Consider the following 27,938-nt stretch of genomic DNA (forward strand, 5'->3'; position numbering starts at 1 on the left):
GCTATTATTATGAAATCCTTGGTTACATTGATGAACATTAATATAGAGAAGTTATTGAAATCTCACGTGAATCAATGTTATACAAAGTGCATTCTAAATCTGAGTCAAATTCATAAAACCAACAGTGATAGTTAATATAAAAGAAACGAAGTACATTGCGATCCAAGTCAAGAGTGTGTATTATTAATTGTAACCATCTCAGAAGACTAATCGCATTAATAATCAGAAGATTTATAGAATGCCCTTTGTGTAAGATTGACTCATGTGAGATTTCCATAACTTCTCGGTTCTATACTAATATTCGTCATTGTAACCGGGGATCTCATAATAATAGAGATGCAACATTTTAATAGAAGATCGCGCAAGGTACGTTTTGTACGTTTATACTTTCAAGATTTATCAGCCTTTTTAATTTTTATTTAACACTGATATAATGCCCCGATCAGTGTCAAAACGTTTGTATGTAAATAGTCTATTGTTTTATTAAACTAAATTGTTTTGGCTCGTAGCCCTTCTATTGTCATTACTAATTTCAAATATTGAAATTCACGAAAAAATGTAAATAACAACATACAAAACAGTTATAAAAATTAGCTATTTGGAAACATATACATGCACGCGAGAATAAACGCACGAAACACACATACACATATAATGTTCGTATAGATCGGTCCGCTCGAAAATAATATCACGATAATTCTTTTCATTTCTACTTAGTCCCTTATAAAGTTTTTTCTGTACAAGTAAATAAGTAGACGGACTGTTTTTCGCTCCGTTGTATAAATATTTACTTATGTAATGAAATAAAATATAATTATTCCAATTTGCGAAACGATTAACAATAGGCTGTTATTTTAAATATACAAACTGATCATTTCGAGGGAAATATTATGAAACGTATATTGAGATTCTAGAAAAATCATAGAGACTGATATAAAACAGGCAGCCAATCCGCAGCGAATAACATTTGTTACGCGATTATTTCGAAGCATAAGGTTGAAATTATCGGTGACAGCTGAAATAAATGTAAGTTTAAGGGGATAAAATTTTTGAATTTCATTGATTCTCGAACATATAACACAGTTCCTAAATTGGATTTATCAAAAGCGACGATTGCTTTATTTAATTGTTGATAGATTACGTTGATTGTATCCGGTGAGTAATGAATGCTTATGATCGATAATTTCTATAAACTTGCAACATCATCGGTGCAGGTGTTAGCTTTCGAGTGTCTGGAGTTCTTTTCTTTTTATTCGAATTTAAACTTATCAATGTTAAGGGCTGCCAGGTGTTCGATTAGATATTATCTTGCTAATAAATAAGCGATTATTTTACTGATTGGCAATCACATCGATAGCCACTGCTCCGGTGAAGACATCAAACAACATGAAAGCTTTCGCATTCGGTAAATTTTGCCAAGTGTTAATTTCTCTTATATTCGATTTACATAGCGTTTATTCAGAAACATTCGACTGTTTACATTTTTTACGTTGCAGCCTGCATCGTCCTTGCGTTCTGCATCGGAGAGTCTCTGCAAGACACTCCGCACGAGCGGTGCGAAAATGGACCTATGCCCGATTCATTGACGGTAGATGGATGCAATGGTTCTCCCTGCGATATTCACAGAGGGACCAATTTGACCGCGCATTGGGACTTTAAGGCCAGTAAGTAACGTCATACACATATATTGTGAAAAAGAAAGAATCAAGTTACTCATTATCAGCCGATCGGTGATGCAGATCCGAGCAGGAAATGATAGCGAATTAACATTAAGCTTGCGTTCGCCTCTGGAACGATTATTCGTATAGAGTTTGTAAACGTAACATCGGCAGTACGTGGATGGTACATTGACCACGAAAGTCGAGCAAAATTTGTCGAACGTAGCCTTGAAATTAAATCCGACCCTATTGCTAAATTTCCGTCAACAATTTAAACGATGCGTATGTTTCGAAGTCTGTTTTGTGTAACGCGTTTTGTTGGCAAAGCTCGTGATATTTCTGCCAGCATCATACCGATAGACGTCGCTTGACGAGAGCTTCCTAGCTGACAACATTTAACGAACTCTTTTCGAAGTATTCACTCTTTTCGTCTATTCACGATAGCTCGATTATATGAAAAATGATCGTTCAGAGATTCACAGGCTATCTTTAATTCCTTTCATTTTTTATGTAATATCTCGAGATATTAGCTTTTTAATCATTTTATTTTCCTTCTAGTCGCTGATGCAGAAAAACTGATAACCCGCGTGAAAGTCACAATCATGGGGGCCACGGTACCTTATCCATATCCCTATCCGAATGCATGCGAGTCTCTGACGAATAGCAAATGCCCTTTGAAAAAAGGCGACAAAGTAACGTACAATCTCTTCATGCCGATATCTAAACTTTATCCACCAGCGTCTATGACCATCGAGTTCGCTCTGGTCGACGAGAAGAGCAATGTGCAAGTGTGCTTCAAATTGAACGCCCAGGTAGCGAACTCATAAATAAAATAGGCTCTTGTATATGACGACCTCAGTCTTTCTATCAATGTATTACCCGGACATTCTTTATTATTTTACATAAATTGTTAAGTTTTTGAACAATAATTGTAACAGATCAGTGATATGTAATTATAGATAAAATTAAATAAATTTTGTATCAAATCTTTGTCAACGTTATTATCGACTTCCTTTCAAAATAAACAAGCTAATATAATGCGTGACAGACAAAGTGTGGAACTTTATTATTTCAGAGAATTGAAATTTAATCACAAACTTTAGAATTAATTTATATAATAATTTAAAATTATATAATATGACTAATGTTTTGCAATAATATCTTTATAGAGCATCATGTGTATTTGTAAATTTATGATTGATGAAAATTGATCATATAGGTACACTTTTTAAATATCGTATAAGTATCTATTCAATACTGTATATGAAAAGTGCTTAAAGTCAGAAAATTACCTCAAGTATATCTTTCCAGGAATGATTTATAAAAAAGGTTCAAGAGTATTTTATATGATTTTCCATCTCTGACATCAAATAATTATAGACCTCTCCTCGTCATGCTGTAGTTTTTTTTTTCTGAAAAGAGACTTTAAACTTTTGTGAGTCCGAAAACTATTCTCTTTATATATTAATTATTCCATGCGTTTGGATTTATTTACATTAGTCGTAATACGCTACGTCTGCGCGCGCGAGACGGAGCGGTGAAAGATAATGCACATGTTGCGCGGACGCATCGACGTCATAGGCGCGGCAGTTATACGGCAAGATGGCGGACGCGAGGGAAAATTAGCGGCGGGACGGCAGATCGTCTCGTCGAAGTCGAGTATCGAGTGAAAGGGATTTCGCGGCGTGGCGCGGCGCGAGACGACCGGTTTAGTCGTTTCGATCACGCCGTTCCCTCGTGAGGACGCGAAGTTTGCATTACGCCGCCGCCGTTACAAGGTATACTGTCCGTTACGCGAAACAGCGCGTCGCCCTGGTGACGTCACGGCCACAGTGTGACTCTCCCCGCCACCATCGAGCGGTAGGGTGTCGCTCTGTCTCTTTCTCGGCGACGAGAGACAGACGAGCGTTGGACGTTCGCGTCGTCGGTCGGTGGTCGGTCGGTCGGTCGGTGCTCGCGGCGCGGAGCGGCGCGTTTCGGCCGCACGGGTAGGCGAGAGTAGCGATTAGCGAGCGCGAATTGAGTCGCGCGCGATCGGTTCGCGCGTGTGCCACGGACGGAGCGAGGGATTAATACGAGTTGTGTGCTCTCTCAGTGTGTGTCGCGCGGAAGAAGACGTGTCGGAGGGCATCGGACGGTGCGAGACGTGTGACACGCGCCGCGACGCGCGCAGCAGGTAGCCGGAGTAAACGTCAACTACTACGTCAAGCCCGAGCGCCACCGGCTTGTTGTCAAGATGGCGTCCAAGGGGAAGCTGGATATCGAGGTCAGTACACTGTTGTTCTCGTATTCTTTTTTTTTCCCTCCCTCTCCAGGCCGGCCTGAATGCGCGCGAGACCCCTCGGGATACCCCGAGGTTGTCAGAGAGCGAACGCCTCTGAACGTTGCCGCGCTACGACTCTTTTTTTTTTTTTCTCTTCCCGTCGCCGCGCAAATGCCGCCGTCGGCCGCCACGGAGCGGCCAACTTCTCGCTGTTAAGTCTTGCGTCTTCCTCGGCGCGTTTCACCTTGCCCGTGAATCGACGGTCGATCAATCGACCGCCGCTGCCTCGCGCCGAATTAGCGCGCGTGGCGACGGCGCGGCGCCATGCGTCGTCGGTCGTCGCTGCTCGCCGCTGCGTGTCCACCACGCAGGAACGTCGCGTTGTCCGGCGTAACCACGCCCTGCCACGATAAATCCGTCTGCTTCACTAGCTTGGCTAGGCTCTCCGCGTCTCTCGTCTTTCACGCTTACTCCAATTGAAATCAATTAAGATAAAGGTTCTATGAATGTGTGTCCGAACGTGGCGCGGCCGTGGTTGAATCCTGGCCGGTTGTTGATTGACAGAGCCCGAGAAAAGATTTCCACCTCTAATGTTGAATCAAGTGTGTCCAGAGAACGATTTAATTGTTACGGCAAACTCCGCGGTTCCAACAATCGCGTGTCGATTGTTTCAGTTTTCTTGTTGTACTCTTCTTGTTATATGTTTAACCAGGGCCATCAATCATTCTAGGACTATACGAACTATTCGTTACACGAAATGACAATGGTTTGAGGAACGTGAATGAAAAACGTGTAACTTGAGAGGCGCGATAATTCTGTTTAATTTTTTACTCGATTTAGGTAACGTATGTCTTGGCGAATGTAAATATAGTGCAGGTGTCACTAAACGGCGTGACTCACGACAATTCCAGCCATTATCGAGAAGAGAAATTATGGAACGATTATGGCGGACGACGTTCATAGCTTACGATTCTAAAAAAATCGATATTTTTTATTAAAGAAAATATATCGTGTGTGTATGTGTGTGTCGCGTGTAACTTTTTATTGGCGAAAATCCGAGGAGTGATCGAAAATTCCTAGATAGTAAATCTAAAAAAATAAAGATAAGGGGCAATAGGTAATCGTATCGATTAGAACGTTTATGCTGATTATAATATTCTAATTGCACGTATTATCGTTCATCGGAGAGAGAATATACGCGCTTCTTCAAATAGATTGACCGCTCGATTGGCGCGATAAACGCTTACACGATAAAAGGGCCAAGAATATTTTCTCCGAGGTATTTATGTGAGCGACGGAAATATCTCTCTCTCTCTCTCTCTCTCTCTTTCCTTCTCGACATCGATATCAGTACCTCGTTAGATGGTCATTATTCGTCGTTATCGCGAACAGCAGCCACGCGGCGCGGCCGCTTCGCTTACCGTCTGAAACGTTTGCGCGTGCGATTCGTCAAGCCTTTTTGAATTATTTATTCTGACGCAAAATCATGCAGCTGCGCCGCGACGCGTCCTCTGGTCGAGCTGTGCCATCGCTGATTTTACATACGCACGACTATTTTCGTAAAAATCACGTGGAGAGGAGCCAAACCCGACGGGGAACGGAGGAGAAAGCGAGCGACGACGATCGCATTGTCCCTCTTTTAAGCGAAAACGCACGTGGCATTAAATATGTGACAGGACGCGCGTCACTTGGAAAGAAATTAGTATTCGAACCTTCTTACAAGTTTTACTTGTCGATCGTATAGTTTGGAACGTTTCAACCCACTTTTCGAGAACTTGAAGTTAAACTATGTTTGTGAGATCTCTCTCTCTCTCTCTCTCTCTCTCTCTCTCTCTACTTTGAGTGACTATGTCAGCATTTTTGAAAGACTATATCTTTTATAAATGACTCACCATTTAGTTTAAGATGATTATGAAAAGAAACCAATCAATCCTTCTGAAATCAACATGTCAGTTTAACTGCGCACAGAAAAATATATATTACATTACACGTCCCATACGCGCGCGTATTTCAAAAGTTCATATATTCGCAAATCTATTACACTGTAAAAAATAAAATGTTAATTAACACAAAAATGTTAATTTTAACTGTTAATTTAAATGTTAATTTTAACATTTTTGCATATCTCAGAAAATCCACTCACCGTCTTTGAGTTAAAATGAACATTTTATTTTTTACAGTGTATACATATATTATTTATCAACATCCGAATATTGTTTAAATCTTAGTGAATTTATCCTTTAATGAAGGATTTATTTATTAAAACAAATTTGAGTCGTTTCTTATATAAAATTTTATTATGTTCTTTAAAAGAAAATAAATTCTTGTTTTGAGAGTACATGACGAGTTTTTCTAAAATTTGTACTAAGTATATATTTTAAGTCTATTATAAAAAAAAAAAATTGTTAAATTAACACAAAAATGTTAATTTTAACTGTTAATTTAAATGTTAATTTTAACATTTTTGCATATCTCAGAAAATCCACTCACCGTCTTTGAGTTAAAATGAACATTTTATTTTTTACAGTGTATACATATATTATTTATCAACATCCGAATATTGTTTAAATCTTAGTGAATTTATCCTTTAATGAAGGATTTATTTATTAAAACAAATTTGAGTCGTTTCTTATATAAAATTTTATTATGTTCTTTAAAAGAAAATAAATTCTTGTTTTGAGAGTACATGACGAGTTTTTCTAAAATTTGTACTAAGTATATATTTTAAGTCTATTATCAAAAAAAAAAATTGTTAAATTAACACTGCAAATCTATAGCGTCAAATTTAATCCAATACGACTCGCCATTGCTCCTAATAAATATATCGTTATTTCAGACTAAAACGATAATTAAATTTGACACTATATTGTGTCAATTTAATACTATATAGCGTCAAATTAACACTGCACAGTGTCAAATATAACCATTGTTTAGTACGCAATAACGATATAATGGAGTAGGAGCAGTGGCGATTCACATTAGTTTAAATTTGTCACTATAAATTTAACAGTGAATAGTTATACATAAAAAAAAAAAAAGTAAAGCAATCACTTTTTTGCAATTATAATAGTAATAGAATAATATTTTTCTGTATGTGCGTTGTATATTATATTTAAGGCTGTATCATTTCCGAGACTGTAAAAATCAGCGAATTTATTTCTCATTAAATGATAAATGTTTCGTAAGTCGCGCCGCATAGTTAAAGTTCGAGTATACGTTACACATGTGCTAACGCAGTTACAAAATTTGCGTAGGTTGCATATCTTCTCAAGCAACTTAGCATAACCGCTTGCAAGATGCGGTTTTTGCGTAACTATCAGCGATATCTATATCGCATATTATCGCGGTTGCATTCGTTGAATATTTGATTTTCACGGAAATCGTAATTTTGCCTCGACGACACGCTCGAAGCGATAGTGGTAGCGCACAACATTATTTACAGTATATTTCGCTATTGTACATGCAGCTCGCGCATATCTCCGCCTTGTGACACGAACGCGGATATGCACACATCGTCACATTTTTCTCTTATATACGTGTATACATAATTTTCGATCGATCGATCGACTTCCGTTTGGTGCACGGAACTTCCATTCATTGTATTTCCATTTTTCCGCCGTACAGTAATTCCTCCTCCGTATATCCGTCCTGGGGGTTGGAATGAATCTCAATTTTAGATCCTATAGCTTTAATGTTTCAAGCGCGAGGAAACGAGTGGAATAATGTAGGTGTATGGTGCCCCAGAAATCGCAGGCTTCCAACTTCCACCCACCAAAATTCTTCGGCGAATTCCAAGTCGATCTTTCCCCGTGGAATTTTGGACACGATGTATCTTCACGGGAGTAGAGATTTAGTTTTAGAGTTAAATATCTGAATCTTAAACACTGGTAAGATGCATTAAAAATTCATCAAACCTTGTTTTTTTCTTATACATTTCTGTTGCTCCATTTTACATTTCCTACTTATAGTTTATATTGATTCCATGTTTTAATCATATATAATCGAAAATATGTAGTCGTTGACATTATCTTCTCGGAACATTGTCTTCTTTACAATTTGACTTCCAATGAGTATAAAAGAAATCTCATGACTTTCTGACGCATCTTGTCTAATTAGCTACGAGGGCTTATTGTCGATGCGTCATGCCTCTTGACTCCGAGTGGACGCGATTAGAGTTTAATGAGGCGAGATGACAAACCTGAATCGATGAATGTAAAAAAATATAATCCACTGATAAAAAAAAGTTGCTCGGAATAATTAATAATCTTGTGAATTCCTCCGGTACGGATTCGTGTCAAGGTCACGGCTAGTCGTGAACAGAGAGAGGGAGAATCTACGGGAGCACACAAATGCAGCCCATGGCGACCATATCATAAACTCGTTTCCCCTTCCTCTTATCTCGCGCGCACTCCGTGCGATGAGATTCGACATAGTTACGTGTGGTATACACACGTTGCTGAACATACCAGCGGATTGTAACGGGGACCGATTTGTGGAATAAACTTTACGATGTCAGCAGTTTTAAGTAACTCGATATACGTTATCGTACAGGAATTTGATATCGTTTACGCTGTGATTCTTTCGTGTTTTTCTTGTAAACAACTGTATGAACGTGTTTGGGAGAGAAGTACGGAACATACAGAACACAATTAAAAAGAGCGCTAATTTTTAATTGATTCGATTATACGTGAATCTGAAGTATTAAACGTACTTTTAAAGCGGTTTTCTCTCTCTTTCTGTTTTTATGATAAATTTTACGTTAAAACGATTTGAATTTAATACTGTCAAATTGTTTAAAATATATAGATATCGAAAGCTGTAATTATATTCAATAAAAGAACGAAACTTTCAGTAAAAAGGCGATAAAGTCGTGTTGTAGCGTGTTAAAAATCAAACGTGTCTTGGCTTTCGTAACGCACGTAAAGTCGTTAAGTTTCTTTTATCGCATTTTCTTTGTTGACGAAGTTGGAAATAAAATAACGCTCGATATCGTTATATAACTGAATTTGGTGAGTATCTTGGATGTTTGCGTATATACGTGACGATTTCTCTGAGGGGAGGCAGCTGCAAAAATCATCGGACGCACCCTTTGACGATCGATCGCAGACGAATCGCCACCAGGTCGTGAGTCGTTTTGCGTGGTTGCGGCAAGATGGCGGCACATGGCGCGTAAACTGCATCAGGGATTTTTAACGTCGATTTAGGTCTCGATGCGATTGGATTTAGTGCCGCCCTCGCGCCTCTCTTGGAATCACTGACCTGAAAGTGGTAGTAGAATATAAAATAAAGATGAGATCTAACAAACAATTCTGAAAGCGATATAATTTACCCGAGTCACATACACAGTCACGTGAAAAATCAGACGATCGATAGCTGTATGTAATTAATATGAAAAGATAAATGAAACGTCCAATAGATACCGCAGAAGCTACAAGGGAAATGTCAGGATATTTTGTATCACATTTTGTGGACGGAGATCAAATATAAGAGCACGTAACATTTATTTTTCTTTTATCTCTACGTTACGTAAGTATTTCTTATATTGGAATTCCGATATTTATCTTTGAAATCTGAAACTTTTCCTTCGCGATTGTAGTCTTCTAATGAAAACTGTCGCAAAAAAGTAATTAACGAATTGTCTACATTGTCAGATTCTAATTAAGCGATTACGTTTGTGTAAAAGTAATTGTCCTTAATCCTTATTGTAATACCTATATACTTTGTGATATGTGGTGTTTTTTTTCTTTTTACGGTCGTCGTAATTTACAGTTTGGAACGCGGTTGAAATATTTCCATCAAGGGTCATGTATTATACCGATGGGTCGGGTGTAGGTGGTACAGCAATTAATACGAATGCGGGCTATTAATTAGAACGCCGATTCAACGGAATCAATGATCGTGCTCTTCCTTTCTTCTCCCTGTGACGCCAGTCTTGTCTCACCTTCGATGCTAATTCGAACGCTACGGTTTGCGCTGATTATCGTTGAATTAGCCATTATGTCGTTATTTTAACGAGTGTGTCGATGTATGTCAGGGGAGCGCGCACACTCCACTCGGAGATTGTGCTCCTCTCGTACATTCGGCTTCCTCAAGTGGCTCTGGCACGAAGCCATCCTCTCTTCCTCTCCCTTGACACGTTACACGATTCGGGGTGACCAACGCGAACGTCGCGACGCCGTTCTAATGTTTGCTTATTAATAACACCGCGTGCGCGCGTTCCTTCGTCGCACGACCGCCTCTCGACGTATCGACACAGTCATTTGACTCGCGATCGTAATATGTATACTGATGTCTACAATATTCTTTACTATCTCTATCAATCACAAGCGTTACATAATATTTTTATCTTGTTACGTTAGGTTAATTGTATATATTGCTCCTGGAGCAATGTGGAATTTAAAAATACCTCAGTTATTTTTTCGCATTTGACTATCTGCGAGCCAATGTAATTACCTGTACTTATAAATTACTCAGAGTAATAAGTGTATGATTATGTCATCACCAGCACGCACGTTTATCTTTACAAACATATTTATGTAGAATCTGTATACGAGATATATAATATATATAATTTCTACTACATATAAATAATATGTTTGTAAAGTAAAGAAACATATATAATAGAAAAGAAAGAAAAAGAAAAAATCTGATACATAAACCTTTTTGTGCATTTTACTATTTTAATATAATTGTTGTTATTATTCAACGCATTACATATTTTATTAATGTTTAATTTTTTATGTTAATTTTTTTATAGTTATATCAATACCTATATTTGTGTCGATACAATTTATGATTTTTATTTGTTTGACTCTTATTAGCCTTTTACCTATTTATTATATTTTTTTAATACTAAGAGTCCTTTATTTATATATTTAATTTATTAACTTTTTTAACACGCGCAGATGAATAAGATTGCTATGTATATCGTTAATTCATTCATTATTTAACAAGAGTATATCCATATATAGAGATTATAGAGTAAAACAGTTGAGTACAATATGGATTGTTATCAATTTCAGAATGCCAATGTAAAATGATTGACAACATTAATATGTCTCGCCACTCTAATACCTCATAATACTTTACGATTAATCACACATCTATGAATGCATGATTAAGAGAGAAAGAGAAAGGATCTATATGTCAAATAAAGCTCCCAATAGTGATATCAATCACCGGTAATTACTCAAAGCAAGAATTACTGCGTTTTGCGATCAGAGATTGAGCGATAGATCTTCGCGATTTTATTGAATTAATAAAAAATTGTATACATTTGTCAACGTGGGAAATGTCGCGAAAGCACGCAGCCGTTGCATTGTCGTCGTTCATGATGCCTTTGCGGACCATTACAATCGTGACATGGGCAATTTTCAAGTAGCTTTTAATTAAAGTTAAAGCTATTAACACGCACGCGTATACATTCTCGCGTGTCGGCGTTACATAATTTTATCAGAACGAATAAGCCGTTATCGCGTCGGACACTCGTTCTTCGATCGACGACATCGCAAAAGTGTCGCTCATGCGTACATACATATAAAATTTTTATATTCTTTCACGAGACAGAAATCACGTCTACGAGAAATAGGGAAAGGCAAAAACGTTTAGTGATATTAATAAATTTTTTTTTTAGCGATCCTTAATTGCATTTTAAAAAAATGCATTTTTCTTTATTAATGAAAGCGAATTATTCATTGTTCATATTGATAATATATACGTCTAAAATTGACAGAGAAAATTTTTATTTTATTTTACATATTCAATAACACACCATATTCCATAAAAGAAACAGTTATCATAAAAATAATTTGATTCAAGGTATATTTAATCTGATATTTTATAACTGTTTTGTTAAAATTAAAACGTTTGTTGTGCGTAAAAGCAAAAGTTTTATTTTAATTTCACGATCTCCGTTGTTGTACTGCGATAGAGAATTGTTTCAGTTTTATCCTATATTGCGTTCCGCGTTTTTTTACCGCGATACTTGGAATGCGAAGAGGAATTGTTTGGTTGGTCCGAAATTTAATCGGTCGCGTAAATTTACGCTGAGTGCTCGTCATACAATCACCTACGACACGTAATCGGCCACGTTCAGTGATTACGATCGATAGATGTACCTCCTAATGTGATATAGCTTGTTTCCGTATAGTGCCAATGGAAGCGTATACGTGTTGCTGATTGGTAATCGATGAACGGGCGACGAAACCTTATTATTTCCTGTCCATTCGCCGTGAGCCTCTCGGCAGCCGGATACATACACGCGGCTTCGCTCTCGTTTGACAAGCACAAAATTTCTGCTTTCGAGACAAATAAGACATCCTACTTACTCAATCCGGTCCTTCCCTCGTAATAAACTCGACGAGATTATTAAGGTGGAATCGCGCGCTACCGGAGACTCGCGAGAAAATGACAACTCTCAATTTCATGTCCTCGAAGAACGGCGAAATTCCGTCTGGCGGTTTTAATACCGTACCGAGCTCTTCCGAATGACGGATCTTTTTATTGCACCATTATAGGCGATGTAGAATTTCATGCTTTGTTGAAAAATTCGTATTAAATTCGCGGAGAAAATTATGATGTGCCAAGGGATTTTGCGGAGTAAAATGCGCCAGCGGGGATTTCGTTGAAGAATGGCTGTTTTTTTTTGTCTTTGCATAAATTGTTAGCTGAACGTGAAACGTATTGTTTAAAATGAATCGTTACACAATTGCGCCACAGACAAATAGTTCATTCCTATAATGGTATACCTTAGCGGTTGATTAACAATGGAATTCTACGAATATTTTTATCAGAATATTCGCAGCGTAATCATTAATTCAAATAAAAGATGGTAAATTAAACGAACTAGATTTACGTACTACATTTGGAAAACAAAACTAAGGCTGTCATAACTACAACCATCTATAAGGATTATCTACTAACAGCCATTATACGAATTGTCACGAATACAGTATTTCTAAAGATTTATTGAGAGAGAGAGAGATATATATGGTAAGCATAACTTGAGAAATACTTTTACATGAACTAAATTCGCGACAGATGCGAACCGAATGGTATCTGTAACAAATCATCTCAACGAGACACTTATACATCTAAATTTATCACCGTAAGTACTGCTGGATGCGCCACGTTGCGTAAATGTTAGACGTAAGCCTGTTTAGGGTGTAATAAATGCCTCGGCATTCTGTTGTTTGACCCAGACGATTCACCGAGAGCGGATCGTTCGTACACATATTCGATATGTTACGTAACGTCCACTGTGTTACGTAACCACGCTAGAGCAGCTGAGAAATTGAAAATTTGAACGCGGTCACTATATCTCTTTGCGCGTCATTCCTAGAAGGTGACCGTGAGAGTCGTTAATTAATTATGTAATTCTTCTCGATAGAAACAGAATTGCGAACATTTTTTTTATAACGCTATAATAGCAGGGCACAAATGAGGTAAAACGCTATACGCGAGTAACAATATTGTCGACTATCGTCGTCCAAAGTGATTACGTAACGTTTTACACTATTTGTTAAATCGCTCAGGTATATATCCTGTCAACAGCCTATCGATTAGCCATTCGCTAGCGGTAGTATACGAACTATCGTGATGATTTATTCTTTGCGACAACTGGCGCGGTGATTTCTTCGCGACGAGTTATTTAGATGGAATCTTCTTTTATAAGAAAGAAGAATTCACATGCGTAGGTGATAAAGAAAAACGGTAGTAATTTAGGGGGAAAAAAAGATAGCTTTATAAAATTATAATTCTTAATAACTTTTAACTTATAATTTTACGAAGAATCCAATAATAAGACAGAAAAGGAAAGAAGAAAACTAATTACTGATACTCACACATTTAATTGTCTTGATCGATTATTCTGGATTATCTTTTTTTAGATCATCGCAGAGTTGAGTGAAACTTGAAAAGCCCGCACTTCTAAGAATGCAGAGATGAGAAATGCTTAGAGAAAACGTTGATGCATGACGCTTTACTTTGCCGAATAAAAAGGCGACGCGTATGCTTTTTACTACTCCCCGATGGAGAAGCGTTTCGGTTCGTATTCACGCGGTGAAACAGCTGATGCATCAGAAAACGTTCCCTCCCTCTCTCGTCTCCATATTCTTTATTTCCTCCCTCGATGCGAAATAATATCAGCGCGTTCTCAGTATTATTCACGCTCGATCGCATTTAATAAACATCCCTATTCTTTCCTCGCCGTATATCATATTCCCACATTGTTAAACGACCGCTGCCGGTCATCGATGCGTGTTTATCGATCATGAAATTTCAAGGTGAACACGCCGCCGTGCGAAATTCGACGCCGCAGGATATGGAAAATGAAAAACTCACCCCGTCGCTCGTTTTCGGAGAGCCGGAAGCGAGTGGGTTACTGACCGACTGCGGGGCGCAGGGTGAGGCAGCGACTCGAGGAAGGAAGGGAATCGTATGTTCGTTTGTGTGTGTCGACACGAGGGGTTAAGGGGGGGGGGGGGGGGGGGGGAGGGGACCCGCAGTGCGGCGCGGTCGATACAACCACCACCACCACCCGCACCCCCACAATCGAGGATCTCTCTCGCCTTACCCCGGTCTACCTATACCGACTTTACCCTTTTCTTCCTCTATCCTCGCTTCCTTCTCTTTCTATCCTTCAATAATTGCACTTATTCGATTTGTCGATATTCGTCGTTCGGTTACACACCGGATTTTTGGACGACGGAAAACGCCAGGATTATCACATAAATGCTGTCGGCATTGCCTCGCTTTCGTTCGAGATAGACAAGTCCAAGTGAAATCCAAAGGACAGTGCGCCCGTCAAACTATAATCGTCGCGATTTGTTTCGACTTTTATCACGTTTTTACAACTTCAACTTTTCTTTCGGGACATTTTTATTGATAGTCTAGCGTGTGTCATTCTCTAGTGTTCTGGTATATTAGAAACATTGGACAAGGAGAAGCAAAGAATCAGTTAAATGACGGTAAATTTAAACGTTTAAAGAAAAACGGTTAAAGAAAGATTCCGACTTAAGTCGAGGAAAATTGTAGAAATTTTATTGCTCCTTCTCTTTTCGTTTTACCTTTTTTTTATTCCACTTTTTATATCACTTTAATGTTTCTTTTTACTAGGCATATATATCTTATCACTAGCGATATGTAAGAGAGCGGCCGTTCAACGAGTTAACTACTCGTCGTTTTGTGTCGAAATTACACGCCCACTATCTGTTTCTACCGACAACTACCCACGTACGAGCGATACGTATTTAGGTATCAGCCTTCTTTTCCGGCGACGCTACGAAAACGCCGCCAATTTTTTCCTGTCGTCGCATCGCGTCGTGACGCCGCGCGTATCGATTCGCACGATCCCAAGACATACGATTTCAGAATCGAATAACAAGGCGCCTCCATCATTACCCTAACTCATTTGCATCAACGAGTATTCTGTGTATTTCATGAACCGAGCTGCATCACCGATGCTCGGAATAATCGGCGAGCGTCGAATAATTTTCGTATATTGTCGAAAATAATTCGCGGAAATAGGAAAATATTGAAAGAAAATAATAAAAATAACGATTTCATTTTAACGTCAATAAATCAAAATCGTGATTGTATTATCTCTATTTAATTTACGTTGATAAAGAGTATAAAAGAAGATAATGCAGTTAAGAATTAGTAACGAAGAATATTGTACTGATAATAAAAGAACATATAAGTTAGTTCTCGATTTTAAATTCGAATTCTTTCAATCTAACTTATATAAAACTTAACACACACAAATTTTTGTATTATCTTTGCAGAGAAATGGAATATTGGTAAAAAAAAGTTCGGTGTTTAATATACATAATAAAAGGGGTTAATGATATTTTAATATTTCTTTCAAGAGTTTTGACGAAAATTAATTTGTAAATTTAATTCACTTCATTCATTTCTTGAATCCAGTTCCTTTGTGCCCCCAAGAGCCAAACTATATTCATTAAAACTGAATATCTAAACTTTTAAAGGGACAATTAAGCTCGATTTTCTCAAATTGTTGTTTTTTCTTTACATTTAAATAACATTGTTGTTAAATTAAATTTGATAATTGCAGAGGATACAATATCCAATAAACTTGATTAATGTTTAACTTAAACGATTACGAATTAAGAGTTTCCGATCTTCTTTCATTTTCCGGAACTTGAAACGATTTGATCGGCTCCCTTAGCTTAATCGTATCATGTTCAGGACGTGATTCACATCGCGAACATGCTTACCTCGAATGAGTCATCGGCCGGAACGGAACGGAACGGCGTGGTGCGGCGCGGCGCGGCGCGTTGCGCTTTTTTCGCGTTCCTCTTCTCGTGCGAGAGATTCGCGAGAAGTCAGAGTCGTGAGCGACGAAGGTAGATTGAACGTAATGTGTCTCTTCCTCCGACGCAGATACAGTCACGGTCAACCGCCGCGCGGACACGAGCGTGTAGGTACGCAAGCACGCACGTGCGTACGTCGTCTATATATACCATGTAGAAGAGTATGTGGTGCGTCGCGCGCGCGTGTTCTCTTTAACGAGGCTCGCAGATGTAAGATGTAATCTCTCGATGTTTTCCAGCAAGCGACGCAGTGTGACATCTTCGTTTGATAGTAGCAAACAATGAAGATGTAATGATACACTGTGTTACATCTGTGTTACATATGTGTCTCTTGCTGGAAAGCATCCTTTGTAGCCTGGGAATGACCGGAAAAGACCGGACCTCTTTACTTCTCGGGCAAATATAAGGTAGAAATAAAATATCTCTGGAAATACATCTCGTTTCGCTTTGTAATACATATCGAGTTCAATAAAGCAAATACCTTTTGCAACTTTCTTATTGTTTGTCGTGAAAGATATCATTTTTCAAATATTTCAAATATAACCGTGATAAGAAACGAATATGTTGGATAATAAAATCAAATTGTATCTGTACTCGAAATTAAAAATCAGATTTGAAGAATTTATATCAATATTTAGACATTCCGCGTCTTGTACCTTTGGATGAATCTTCGCCTTTCTGGCCTTTTTCTTGTCACCTACAAGACTTTTACAAGTATTTTTCCGATAACCGCTATCTGAGAAGCCACTGTTGTGGTATATCGAGAAGGCGATTAGGGTCATTGGTTTTACCAACCTATGGAATCTGGTTACCGGAAGCTGCTGCGGATAAAAGCCTTGACCGAATGTCGAGCGCAAGAAATCACTCTCGTGAGATCTCTAGGATCTTGTTGAAAGGAAAATGGTTATAGAAGAATCGTATCGGAAATTTCACCAACACAGGGAGAAGAAAAGCTTTCGAATTTTTCACGAATTTTGTATTATTGGTATTTATAAGTATCGTTGAATGATTTTTTTATTTGTCTCTCGATTTTCCTTGCTACGAGCAGTAACTGTAGAAAGCAATCGCCATCGATGTTAGAATCCCAAAAGGTCTAATCTAATTTCCGTTAAATAATCATGGGGAAAAATGTACAACGATGCAATAGCTCCACTGCGAAATGCAAGACTTTACTGCGAAAAATTACATCGCCAGAAATTGAGAATGGACGTGAGCAGATTGGAAACGGTTTCCAATCCATTTTTAGTTTCTGTATATCTCAATTCGTCGTGGTGTAGTAATAATCCCGGTAACGAATCGGACAATCGCAGTGGAAAAAGGCATGCGATAGTCAGACGGCTTGGAACTCTCCGAACTTTGCAGTTTCACGTCAACTTAAATATTCCGGTTATGTTAATTCTTGCATGTAGCGAATTAAACGTGCATACGTTTTACGCAATTCATATTCAAGTCCATGTTATGCGGTATTATGCGGTAACTGACAGAAAACATTTTTCTCTTGACGGATATTAATAACGTTATTAATATTAATTTCTATATCCAAATTCTCTGTGGCGAAAGTCCGTGTTCTTTATTGAAACTTCAGGAACAATGAGAAAGATTGACTACACAAAATGTAAATAGCTTTTACGTGCGAGTTCGTTATCGATGAGATAATTCGATGTATATTAACTGTCGGGCGCGTGAATTGAATCTCGCGAGACCGCTAGTCGCCGGTTTACCGGTTCGAACCGGATCGACGACGGATTCTCCGCTTGACGTGTGTTCGAACCAGAGCTAACCGGTAACGGTCGTGATCTGTCAAAAGGCGGGCGGCGTGGCTCACGGTTGGCGTCACGCGAGAGTAAAGCTGAAAAGTTTCGTTCACGTATCAAGTGCCAAATTACAAGATTTCACGATAATGAAAAATCGAGAGAAAGCGGAAATTTGATTACCACATGGCGTTATACTTCGTATAACGACGTTTAGGTGAATGTTATGCGAAGAAAGAATCACGAGAGGTTGGTTTCTCATACTTTAAATCAATAGATAACTAAAGAATCAATTACGAGTATATTTATTTATTCAACATCTAAAAATACGTGGGTTTCTGTGATATTTTCTGTGTTTGAATCGGTATTATTTCTGTTGTTTCGCGGCTTTGACGTATACCAATGTGGGAAAGTTGGCAAATGTAGAGACATCTTTCGGTTTAAAGTTCCTACACTTTGACCTTTGCGTAGTGTGCAAACTTTGCGATGTGCAATTCTGAATGCTATTAGGTTCAAACCTCATTTGTTGTACTCCGTGCACTTTGTTCCCCTTCTTTTTCTTTTCTCTCTCGTTTAAACATTTTTATTCTGAATACAGAAAGCGGGAGAAAGATGTTATTAAAATGAACAAGATGCTATTAAGCATTAATTTCCCATCTACCTCTTTTGTCTCACTTCTTTTTTTCATCTCTATGAATAATAATAGCAAAAAGTGGCTAGTAACCAAATGACGTCACGTACCGCGTTGTTTGCACGACACCCTTTTATTTATTGTCCACCAACACAGTTCTCCCTCTCGTCGCAACTTTTCAGATTGACTATCGTACTTCGACGTTATTCATTGTGGCGGTTTGCAGAAAGCCTCTCACGTTGTCTCGCATGCATCGTACCGGATTCTCTTAGGAAGTGACGTGCCAAAAATAAAATACAAAACTGTGAGAAATAGAATGTACTGTGCATTAAAGATACAATGCACTTTCAAATAATGATTTTAAATTATTATCTGCTTTTTATCCGTTGTTAGATTATTATTATAATATAATTATAAACAAGGAATTATTTTCGTAACACTAAAACATTAATTTTCATATGTATTAATTAATTATGAAAGAGCATATTCTTTACTATGTTATAAAGTTAAATATTCTTGAAATGTATGATTCAATGCTTAACAACTAATTGTAAGTAATCCTTCGCTCGATGAAGTGAATCTTCCCTTTTTGCGATCGTAACCTCGGAATCTATCGAAGTTGTCAATAAACAACGTATACATTTTTTTTTCTTCTTCCGACGGAATGACTTTGAATATCGAATGGCAACAAAAAGAAGAACTTAGAAATTCAATTCATCCTCCAGTCTCATTCAGCACTCAGCAGGCATTATAATATGGAACTGTGGGCGGAGGTCTACGTATTTCTGCGATCGATGGTTCACACCGTCTCTTTTTCGCGTCGCGATGCGCCGTCATGATGACTCGTAAACCGTATGCGTGCGTTCGTTTTATTTTTCAGAATACGACAAAAACAACTTGTCGACCGACAAAAGACGCTTGTCGGCGTTTAAGTTTTACGCGCGTGATGGCACTACGATAGTAATTTGTGAGTTGCATAACGCGATGACGATTGCGCATTCTTTTAATACGTCAAGTATGCGTGTGTGTTGTAATATCAACAGTCTCTTAACGGGATATCTCTTTCGCTTTCCGAATCAGAATATTTTTCAAGCACATGTATGGTATCCACAAGTTGAAATTCAGACTGCTTGTACGTCTCTTTTATTCTTGCTTTGGATTTTATTTTTTGACTATTTTATTTATTATTGAAATTGCAAACTTGCTACCACCAAAAAAAGAAGGATACACTTACATGTATGCATGAAAATTTTATCTTTAATTTATCAAATTATTGTAGATGTATAATTGTGTGTCAAAAAGATTCATTAATATTTGTTAATATAATTTAATTCGAGGTGAAAATTTCGCAATACTTCCCCTGTATTTTGCGATATTAATACTGGCGCTTGTACAGCCAAATGCATTAATTTGTAAAGCAGTTAGTCGAATAGGACTTCCGCCATTCGAGCAACTGCAAGAGTGCAACTGCACTGAAATTTCATGAGCTGAACAGAAGAGAGAAAATTAAAAATTAAAAATTTTATTCTTCTTTTATTTTCTTCTGATTACTATTTCATGAATTTATTCAGAGTAAACAGTAAGGAAGACGTTTTCCCTCGAGATGTATACATGTTTTTTATTTATTGCAAAAACTTGCGCTCGTGTCTCTCTCCGAATGACGTCTCATTCCGCGTATCGAAGATCGCGAGCTTTCGCAGTTTACTTCGCGATATACGAGTGACGCGCGAAGGAAATTGAATTAAAAGCCGTAAACTGGCAGCCGATCGGATGGGTCAGTTATCGAAATATATCACGGTGCAGACGTATATATACAGTGACGCGAGAGTTGTCTCTACATACATATCTACCTATGTCCGCGCACATACGCTCGTCTCTCTGTCCCATCTCTTCTCGTGTCCTCTTTCCGTTCCGGTAGAGTTCTACGAGAGAAGAGAAGAGTGTGTAGTTAGAGTGCGTGATACGTGAGATTGGCGCAAGGCCAGGCGGCGCGGGCGATTGCGTAACGTCATCACGAATCGCTCGGCGCGGACGTGGTGGCCGCTCGATCAACACCGTCCCGGTGCCTGGACCGAAAGTCTCCTTGGAGGCTGACTTGAAGGAGGATAAACGAGAGAGCGAGATAAACCTGGCGCTCGCCGCCGCGCACACGAGAGCGATTTCCTCATCGTACGTCGCATGCATCGGCGAGAACGTGCGCTTCTCGCGCGTGTCTCTCTCGAATGTATAATATGGAACGTGCCCAAATTTCGCGCAACTTTGCAAATTAACACTGACAGTGAACCTATATGCATACGAGCCGCGTGTAATTGCGAAATTCCGTTGATATTAATGATATTAATAAGACTGTAAATAATGATGGTACCTTTTATTGGAATGTACTGTTTCCAAAGAAACATACAATTTACTTATTCCATCGAAGTATAAAAAAAAACTTGATTTATATACTTCGATCGTAAATGAAATCGTGTGAATCTCGTAATTGGCGGATAGTTAACACACGACTGTGAGAATTTAATTAGGTCGCTAAATCATTCTCGTTATTTTTTGTCTTTTATTCTTCGATGTCTTCAATTCACAATCAAGTGACGAGCAATTTAAGGTGCGATAAATCACGCTATCTAATTGATACGAAGTCGACGTCAACGTAATTGTGACTACTGCGATAATATACGCGGACGATCAACCACATCCGGATATCATCGGCTATCGGTAGTCGAGTTTTACCTTATTGGAATCGCAACGAATACTTTTCATTGGTCTTGTCCATTTCGATCAGATTGTCCTTATGAAGAACCGATATTTATCCCTAAATCATTTAACAAAAAAAATTATTATTAATGCAGAAACATGCAGTGTAAAACCAAAGTAAGCAATAAAAAATATCGGATTATATAATTAATGTGTAAGTAAATTTTTCATTTTTTTTTACTTTTTAAAATTACACATTCACGCGCTAAACTTTAGTTCACGAATGATTTGTATAATGCTATCGTGACTAGAGAACGACACAGTATCTGACGAGCTCTCTAATATCTCTATGTCTAGAACAATTACTTGTAATTTTATTAGTGACAAATTGCAATTTGTAGCGAGATTTCTAACATTATTATATTCTCCGAATTGGAATGTCAATTTTGCGATGTTATACTTGAACGTGATAATTTATACCATTTAGCATGAGTTATCGCCTATTATTGTATCTTATTGTTTTCTGTAACGAAGCCGAGTAGTAGAGAGAAAGAATGTGTGTGTGTGTGGTGTTAGGGGAGTAGAAAGAGGAATAGATGAGGCGCGTGCAAGTACGAGGTTGAATGTCTAGCACCATTGACACCAACGATGCAGAATCTCATTGACGCAATATTAGACTGTTATCGTTATCGCTCGTCATTTTGATTACATCACGACGCGCGTGTCTTAGGTTTTCGTCAGTTGTTTATAAATAGTCATCGTAAAGCTTCGAAAAATCTGCTTGCTCCAGAAAACCGGAGATTGAGATTTCAAACATGTTTTTGTCCGCATTAATTTCTACATTGATCGAGACGATGACACGTGTCGAGATTTCCCCCTTTGACAAATGATACAAATAAATGTGTAGTTATTCCCCTCTATACTTTACTCCGAGATTATTATCGATATAATAGATTATAGATAATCGCAGGAGAAACGAATTTTGACATTTAGAGAAGGTTACGTTGAAATTTTAATTAAATTTGCAATGTGCTTTTAAGAGAGTAAGGATGGTGCATATATGGAATTAAATTATTGACTCCGTTGACCGTTTACATCAAAATACCAATTTCCATTCTTTCAATTCGCGCAACCAGTTATCATATCAATATTTTTATATAAAAGTAATATTTGTGTTCTGCGAACTGTCAGTTACAGAAAAAAGATGTTACATCTATTGATATTCATTTTTGCATTTTATCTTTTATTTTATAGATTGACTCGCGTAAATATTCTCATTCCGAGCGTTGAAGATATTTCGATTTTATTTGTTATCTCTCTTGTCAAATGTTACTTGTTGTGTATTGTTATTATCGCACGTTTAATACGCGGATAATAGTACTTATATACGAATCATTTCGTGTTGGGTGATGTGAACGAGGCGAACGTTAGCCCTTTGACTCGGGAAGCTCGCTATCGGATTATTGACAATCGAACGCCTTCATAATGTCACGCGGCAATTTTTTTTGTCCTATCTCTCCCGTTCATTTTCTGTTCTTTCCGCTGGCCGAGCTTTCTTTTCGCAGCATATAGTCTCCCTTTTTTTCCTTTTCTAGGTCGATCGTGATTTTATTCCTCTCCATTTCATTTTTTATTTACGAGACAACCCGTGACCTATGTATACGATGACTCTTCGTCGGTGAGGAGACTAAAAACCCTGAGCGTAAATCGATGGACACATCGAATGCGCGCGGTCCATTTTACAAGTTTTAAAAGCTACGATCCTCTTACAATTAAAACAGAAAAAAAAAACTGCAAAGCTCTGGCGCTTCCTATCATAAATATATATATGATCGATATTTTTTAGCAACTTGTCGAACGGTCAAACTTTTGAAAACACTGCGACAGAGCAATTACATTTGTGGTTCATGTTTTTAACGAACGTAGCTTAAGATGCGAGAGAAGCTTAAAAACCACTATCGAATATACGTATGAAATTTATTCATGAAAAGTTACTAAAAAAAATTTGATTTAAATAATTTAACTTTATTTAAATAATTTATGTTTTTTCTCTCGATCATTTATTAACACGCTCGTTAAATTCATTTCGCACTCTACAGGCTTGTGGATTTCTATATCGTAATAGATCCACGGCTGACGGCGATGACGGAGGTAATTACTCGGTAATTCAAGTAATGAGATGACTCATCACAAAGACACGACGTCTGGAAGCGACTTGGCGTTACCATTTAACAAATAATCGCTGCCAATTATCGTTTATCCTTTTCTCTACAAGTTGTAGCGATAAGAAGTGCATAAACATTAGCGATATTTGTAGTGTACAAAATTGAACCTTTGTGAATGTTTAATAAATTAACAAAAATTAAATTTATTTGAATGAATGTTGAGGGATTGAGGATCAATTTATATTGGTATTTATCAAATAATAAAATATCACAAATATTCAATTGATTTCTATGTGCCCTTTTTTCCATTTTATTTTGTTATTTGAAATGTCAAGAATCATTATTTTTATTTGATTTTATTGTTTCATTAATATTTTTGCACGTGCCGAATAATAAAATTCGTAATTGTTAATAAGACAATAGCAAATAGCTTCTGTTTTCAGAAGAAAAATCTGTTTGCAATTTTGTCTGAAAAGATATAATAATTTATCAGTTTTTCGATTTTCTCCTCTCTTTATATAAGCATTTTCTTTTTAAAGCATATTTTATTACATAAATGGTGTGTGACGTTAAAATTGCTAGCTCTACAAAACCTGTTGAGAAAAGCAATCGGTGTCTCGATATTTTTACTGAAGAAAGATTCTGAAATAATCCTTATGCACTCGCTATATTGTAAAGTACTATACATATATTCTTAACATGATCCGTGAACTTGTATGGATTCTTTGTCTGGGGATTTGTGGTATACTTTTTAAGGTTCGATGTGAAGAAAGTAGAGGAGGAGAACTCTTCCTTTTCCCGTTCTCTCCACGCGAACGCGATGTCCTGAATAAAGGCGGAAATACAAAACCTCGGAAGTTGAAACTTGGCCGATAACGTAATGCGTATTGCGAGAAGAGCGACAAGAGACGCACGAAATGAGCGGGAAAGAAAGAGACGGGCAACGCGGGATGAGCAGCAGTAGAGTTGGTCGGTCGGTCGGTCGGTCGGGCAAAGCGCCCGTCTGACGCGGACGCGTAGCCCAGTAGCACAGATCGCGCGGCCCTCGATGATTCTCAACTTGTCGGAGAACGATTCTCGTTCGAGCACTCGGTAATCGCCTCCTCCGACCAATGAGGACCCGGACGGCGAAAACTTGCACGTGCGAGCTGTCAAATTCTTAACTTCGGAGCACTCACGCAGACATTGTTGACACCGCGTGTGTGTGAAATTTTGAAAGAATGGAGATACATCGATACAGTATATATTTAAGTTTAAGATAGAAATATTAAAATAAATAAGAATCATTTTTTTAATACATATTCTATAAATGTGAAAAATGATTGTTTTATTTATTTTAATACTGCTGGAATGCTGAATATGTGTCTTCTGGAATATTGGATATTATTATTAACATTACAAAGATACATTTTAATGTTTAGAAATTTTGATTTATTTCCATTTACTGCAACGAATAAGACGGGCTTATATTTGAATTATTTATTTACTATGCATCGCCAAAATACAAAGCAATGTATTTTATTAAGAGAAAAATCGCGCTCGCATCTGTATTAATCAAAGAAATGATCTTGGCTTAAGCTTTTCAGCGTTAGAAGAAAGAGCATATAAAATTTTGAATTTATTTTTTATAAATTTTACTATGAATAAAAGTACATACCAATTCTACATTGAAGAAAAGAATTGCGATCGTCTTGTTCAAGTTTAATATATCTTTAAATTATGTTTTATTTCTAATTATTTACATTAAAGATTAACCCGACAAAAAGTAGATCAAACTTAACAAAAATTTTTTCTGAGAAGCTTTGACAAAGCGGATTACTTCAGTTCTCTTTAAACGTTACAAAACGAGCTCATTTCCCTTTAACATTTAACTTTGTTATCATAAATAACAAAAATAATATTTCTATCTTTCTTTATGTTTGTAATTTTTAATAATAGCGTATATTCATCTGGGCAGTTAAATAAATTTTATCAGTGCAACTGTATGTTAGACATGGCTTATTTGTCGTCGCCATTCATCTTATTCATAATACCGCAAGATTATCATTAATCAATACGAAGCGTTCAATCATCATTTAAATTACCTTCTCTTGTTTTCGAATGCAGTTAATTTACGTCAGTTAAGACCTTATTCTTCTGGTAAAATTTCTCTAGGGAGCGATCCTTCAAAGTCTGCCAAATAAATATCCATCCAAGAGTTCCTCTCTTCATCTTACGGTACTCTCCTGATAATTTTGATAAAGCCCATTATCATTTTTTTTTAAATAAAAATTAATACTTTTCGATATCCCTACATTAATCTTTTGTTCGAGGATGAGAAGCTCCGAGATGATCATCTCTTTCCCTTTTTTTTCCTACATCATCATATTTATGCATCGTAATCGGCTTTTATCAGTAATTGTATGCGTAATTTTGACCGAATCCATTTTCACTCTTTCCATCGAATATTTGGAATTTTTTACGTCGATACGTGAATGAGAACCACCGGCCAAAGGGAGCTTGCGCTCTGTCGTTTCGGGGGCGCGGACCGACGACGGACGTTACGCGGCGGCGGTAGCATCGTAACGAAGAGCTGTTGGTGAACGAGTTGCGCGCGCAATCGGGTTTGCCGGCGAACGGGTGTTGTTACGACCGCAGAGCGGAGCACAGCGGAGCACGAGGGGTACGAGGCAAGTAGGGGGCCGAGGGGTGCTCGCAAGAGAGTCGCGGGGCTGGCAAGCCCCATTGGGTGGCGGACGCATACTAGGTCCTAGGTAAATTGCTAATTGGGATGGATATTTGTTACTTCCTGCACGCTGCAGTTATCGTCCAACTTTTTCTGATTGATAAAGATCTACAATCGAATTGTTCCTCATCATTCGTTTCGCTCGACAAATAGAGTTTACTATGGTTATCGGACGAAAGGAATGAAGAGACGGGCAAGATTTTTATATCTTTCTCTTTTTACAAAATAATTTTGTTCAGAAAATATTTAACTGTCGTTATATAATTTAATTCAGTTTGCATTGAATAGTTGGAAAAAGATTCGTATATTTGTCAGATCGATGAAGACCCGACAGTTGGCATATGATATTTTTTTTTTCCATGTACCAATAACGGTAAAGAAATTATGTCACGAGAGAGAGAGTATAGGATTTTTCAATTAATCCAGTTCTTCAAACTTTGCTTAATTTCACGTACGGAATTCACGGAGGGAACGAGGGAATTTTCCCTAGACGCGCGTGTAGATCCTAGCAGGGCGAAAGAGAGAGGAGGAGAAGGAAAAGGGTGAGAGAAAGAGAGAGAGAGAGAGAGAGAAGTAAGACGGGTCATGACGTGCGGGATGAACACCGTTGGTAACAGAGGAGGGCGGGCATAGAAGCGGAAAGAGTAGGGAGGCGACAGCACGGCGGGGGTAGGTGTGCAGCAGTGGGGAATACGGGTCGATGATGCCGGCGGTCCTCGACGACACGAAACGCCAGTCAGTCTCTGGTCCACCCGAAGTCGCGCTGCTAATCCTCTATCTTTCACAGAACACCGTTCGCCGCAGCCATGGATGACAAGGTTTGTCCTTAGAGCTTGGTCGACGAATAGCGCAAAAGAGAGGAAGGGAGAGTGAGAGCGAGCGAGAGAGAAAGAGAGAGAGAGAGAGAGAGAGAGAGAGAGAGAGAGCGTGTGTATGTGCTCTGTGTTTGTGTATGTGTGAAAAAGAACAAATGATCATCGCAAGGCGCTTTTTGAGAAATGAACCGTTTTCCGAGGCCGTAGATAGAATGAGCCGTCAGACTCATACGGCGGAGAACGGAGAATGAAATTTACAGAAAGAAGATAGGATGGTATCTGTCAGTCAAGCGCAGCTGATTCGAATGACAGGTCGAGCTGTACCGAGGGATAGTGATATTTGCGGTGACACACACGTCCCGCAAATTTCTTCTCCTGTAGCTGCATTATCAGTGAATTAGACTTAGTTTTGAAAAATTGAACGTATACATTTCCAGAGGGTGAATATATGTGAGACAGAAATGAACGCGCGCGCGCGGGCGCGTGCGAGTGAGAGAGAGAGGGACGTTTTCGAAGCCTCTCCTTATATTCCACTCTCTTTCTCTCTGGTTCTTCTGTTTTTCCCCTAGATCGAAGTACCTATTTGACAGCTTAGTTCCTTTTCCACCTCTTTTTTTCTTTTTGTCATTTTCTCTCCTTTGATCCCTCTTTCTTTTTTCCTTAAGTTTTCGTCAAACTTCTCGCTGATCTGTTCCTTTTAGTGCCTCTACTAAGAAAAAGTGAGGATTCTCCAACTTCTTATTCGAAAACTTCCTCGTTCTCCTCTCCCCTTTTCATTTCTGTCTCGCGCATGACTTCTCCCTTTGTGTGTCTCGCCTTCCTCTCGTTCGTTAACTCTTGCGAATTCCACTTCGTGGAATATGGTAGAGTTTTACGACACTTTGTGCTTGTATCATGGATTTTGTTC

At 38.1% G+C, this 27,938-nt stretch overlaps 2 protein-coding genes across 4 annotated transcripts in view; both read left to right on the forward strand.

The window, feature by feature from the left end:
* The first annotated feature begins 1,363 nt into the window (after positions 1-1,363).
* On the forward strand, positions 1,364-2,580 carry LOC108778429 (epididymal secretory protein E1). Its single transcript, XM_018545605.1, has 3 exons — positions 1,364-1,405; positions 1,497-1,664; positions 2,217-2,580. The coding sequence occupies exons 1-3, from the start codon at positions 1,387-1,389 to the stop codon at positions 2,483-2,485; spliced, it is 456 nt and encodes a 151-aa protein (XP_018401107.1). The 5' UTR covers positions 1,364-1,386; the 3' UTR covers positions 2,486-2,580.
* Positions 2,581-3,664: 1,084 nt separating this feature from the next.
* Atpalpha (sodium/potassium-transporting ATPase subunit alpha) overlaps positions 3,665-27,938 on the forward strand; it is a 55,020-nt gene continuing 30,746 nt past the window's right edge. For 2 of the 3 annotated variants that reach the window (XM_018545638.1, XM_018545639.1), the window contains exon 1: positions 3,665-3,924. In XM_018545638.1, the coding sequence (XP_018401140.1) occupies positions 3,895-3,924 (30 nt within the window). In that variant the 5' untranslated portion in view covers positions 3,665-3,894. Of the gene's footprint in view, positions 3,925-26,956; positions 27,035-27,938 lie in introns of those variants that run through there. The other variant, XM_018545641.1, reaches the window with a different exon arrangement.

Source organism: Cyphomyrmex costatus, unplaced genomic scaffold, assembly GCF_001594065.2.
Source record: "Cyphomyrmex costatus isolate MS0001 unplaced genomic scaffold, Ccosl1.0 scaffold5, whole genome shotgun sequence".
Classification (NCBI taxonomy): Eukaryota; Metazoa; Arthropoda; class Insecta; order Hymenoptera; family Formicidae; genus Cyphomyrmex; species Cyphomyrmex costatus.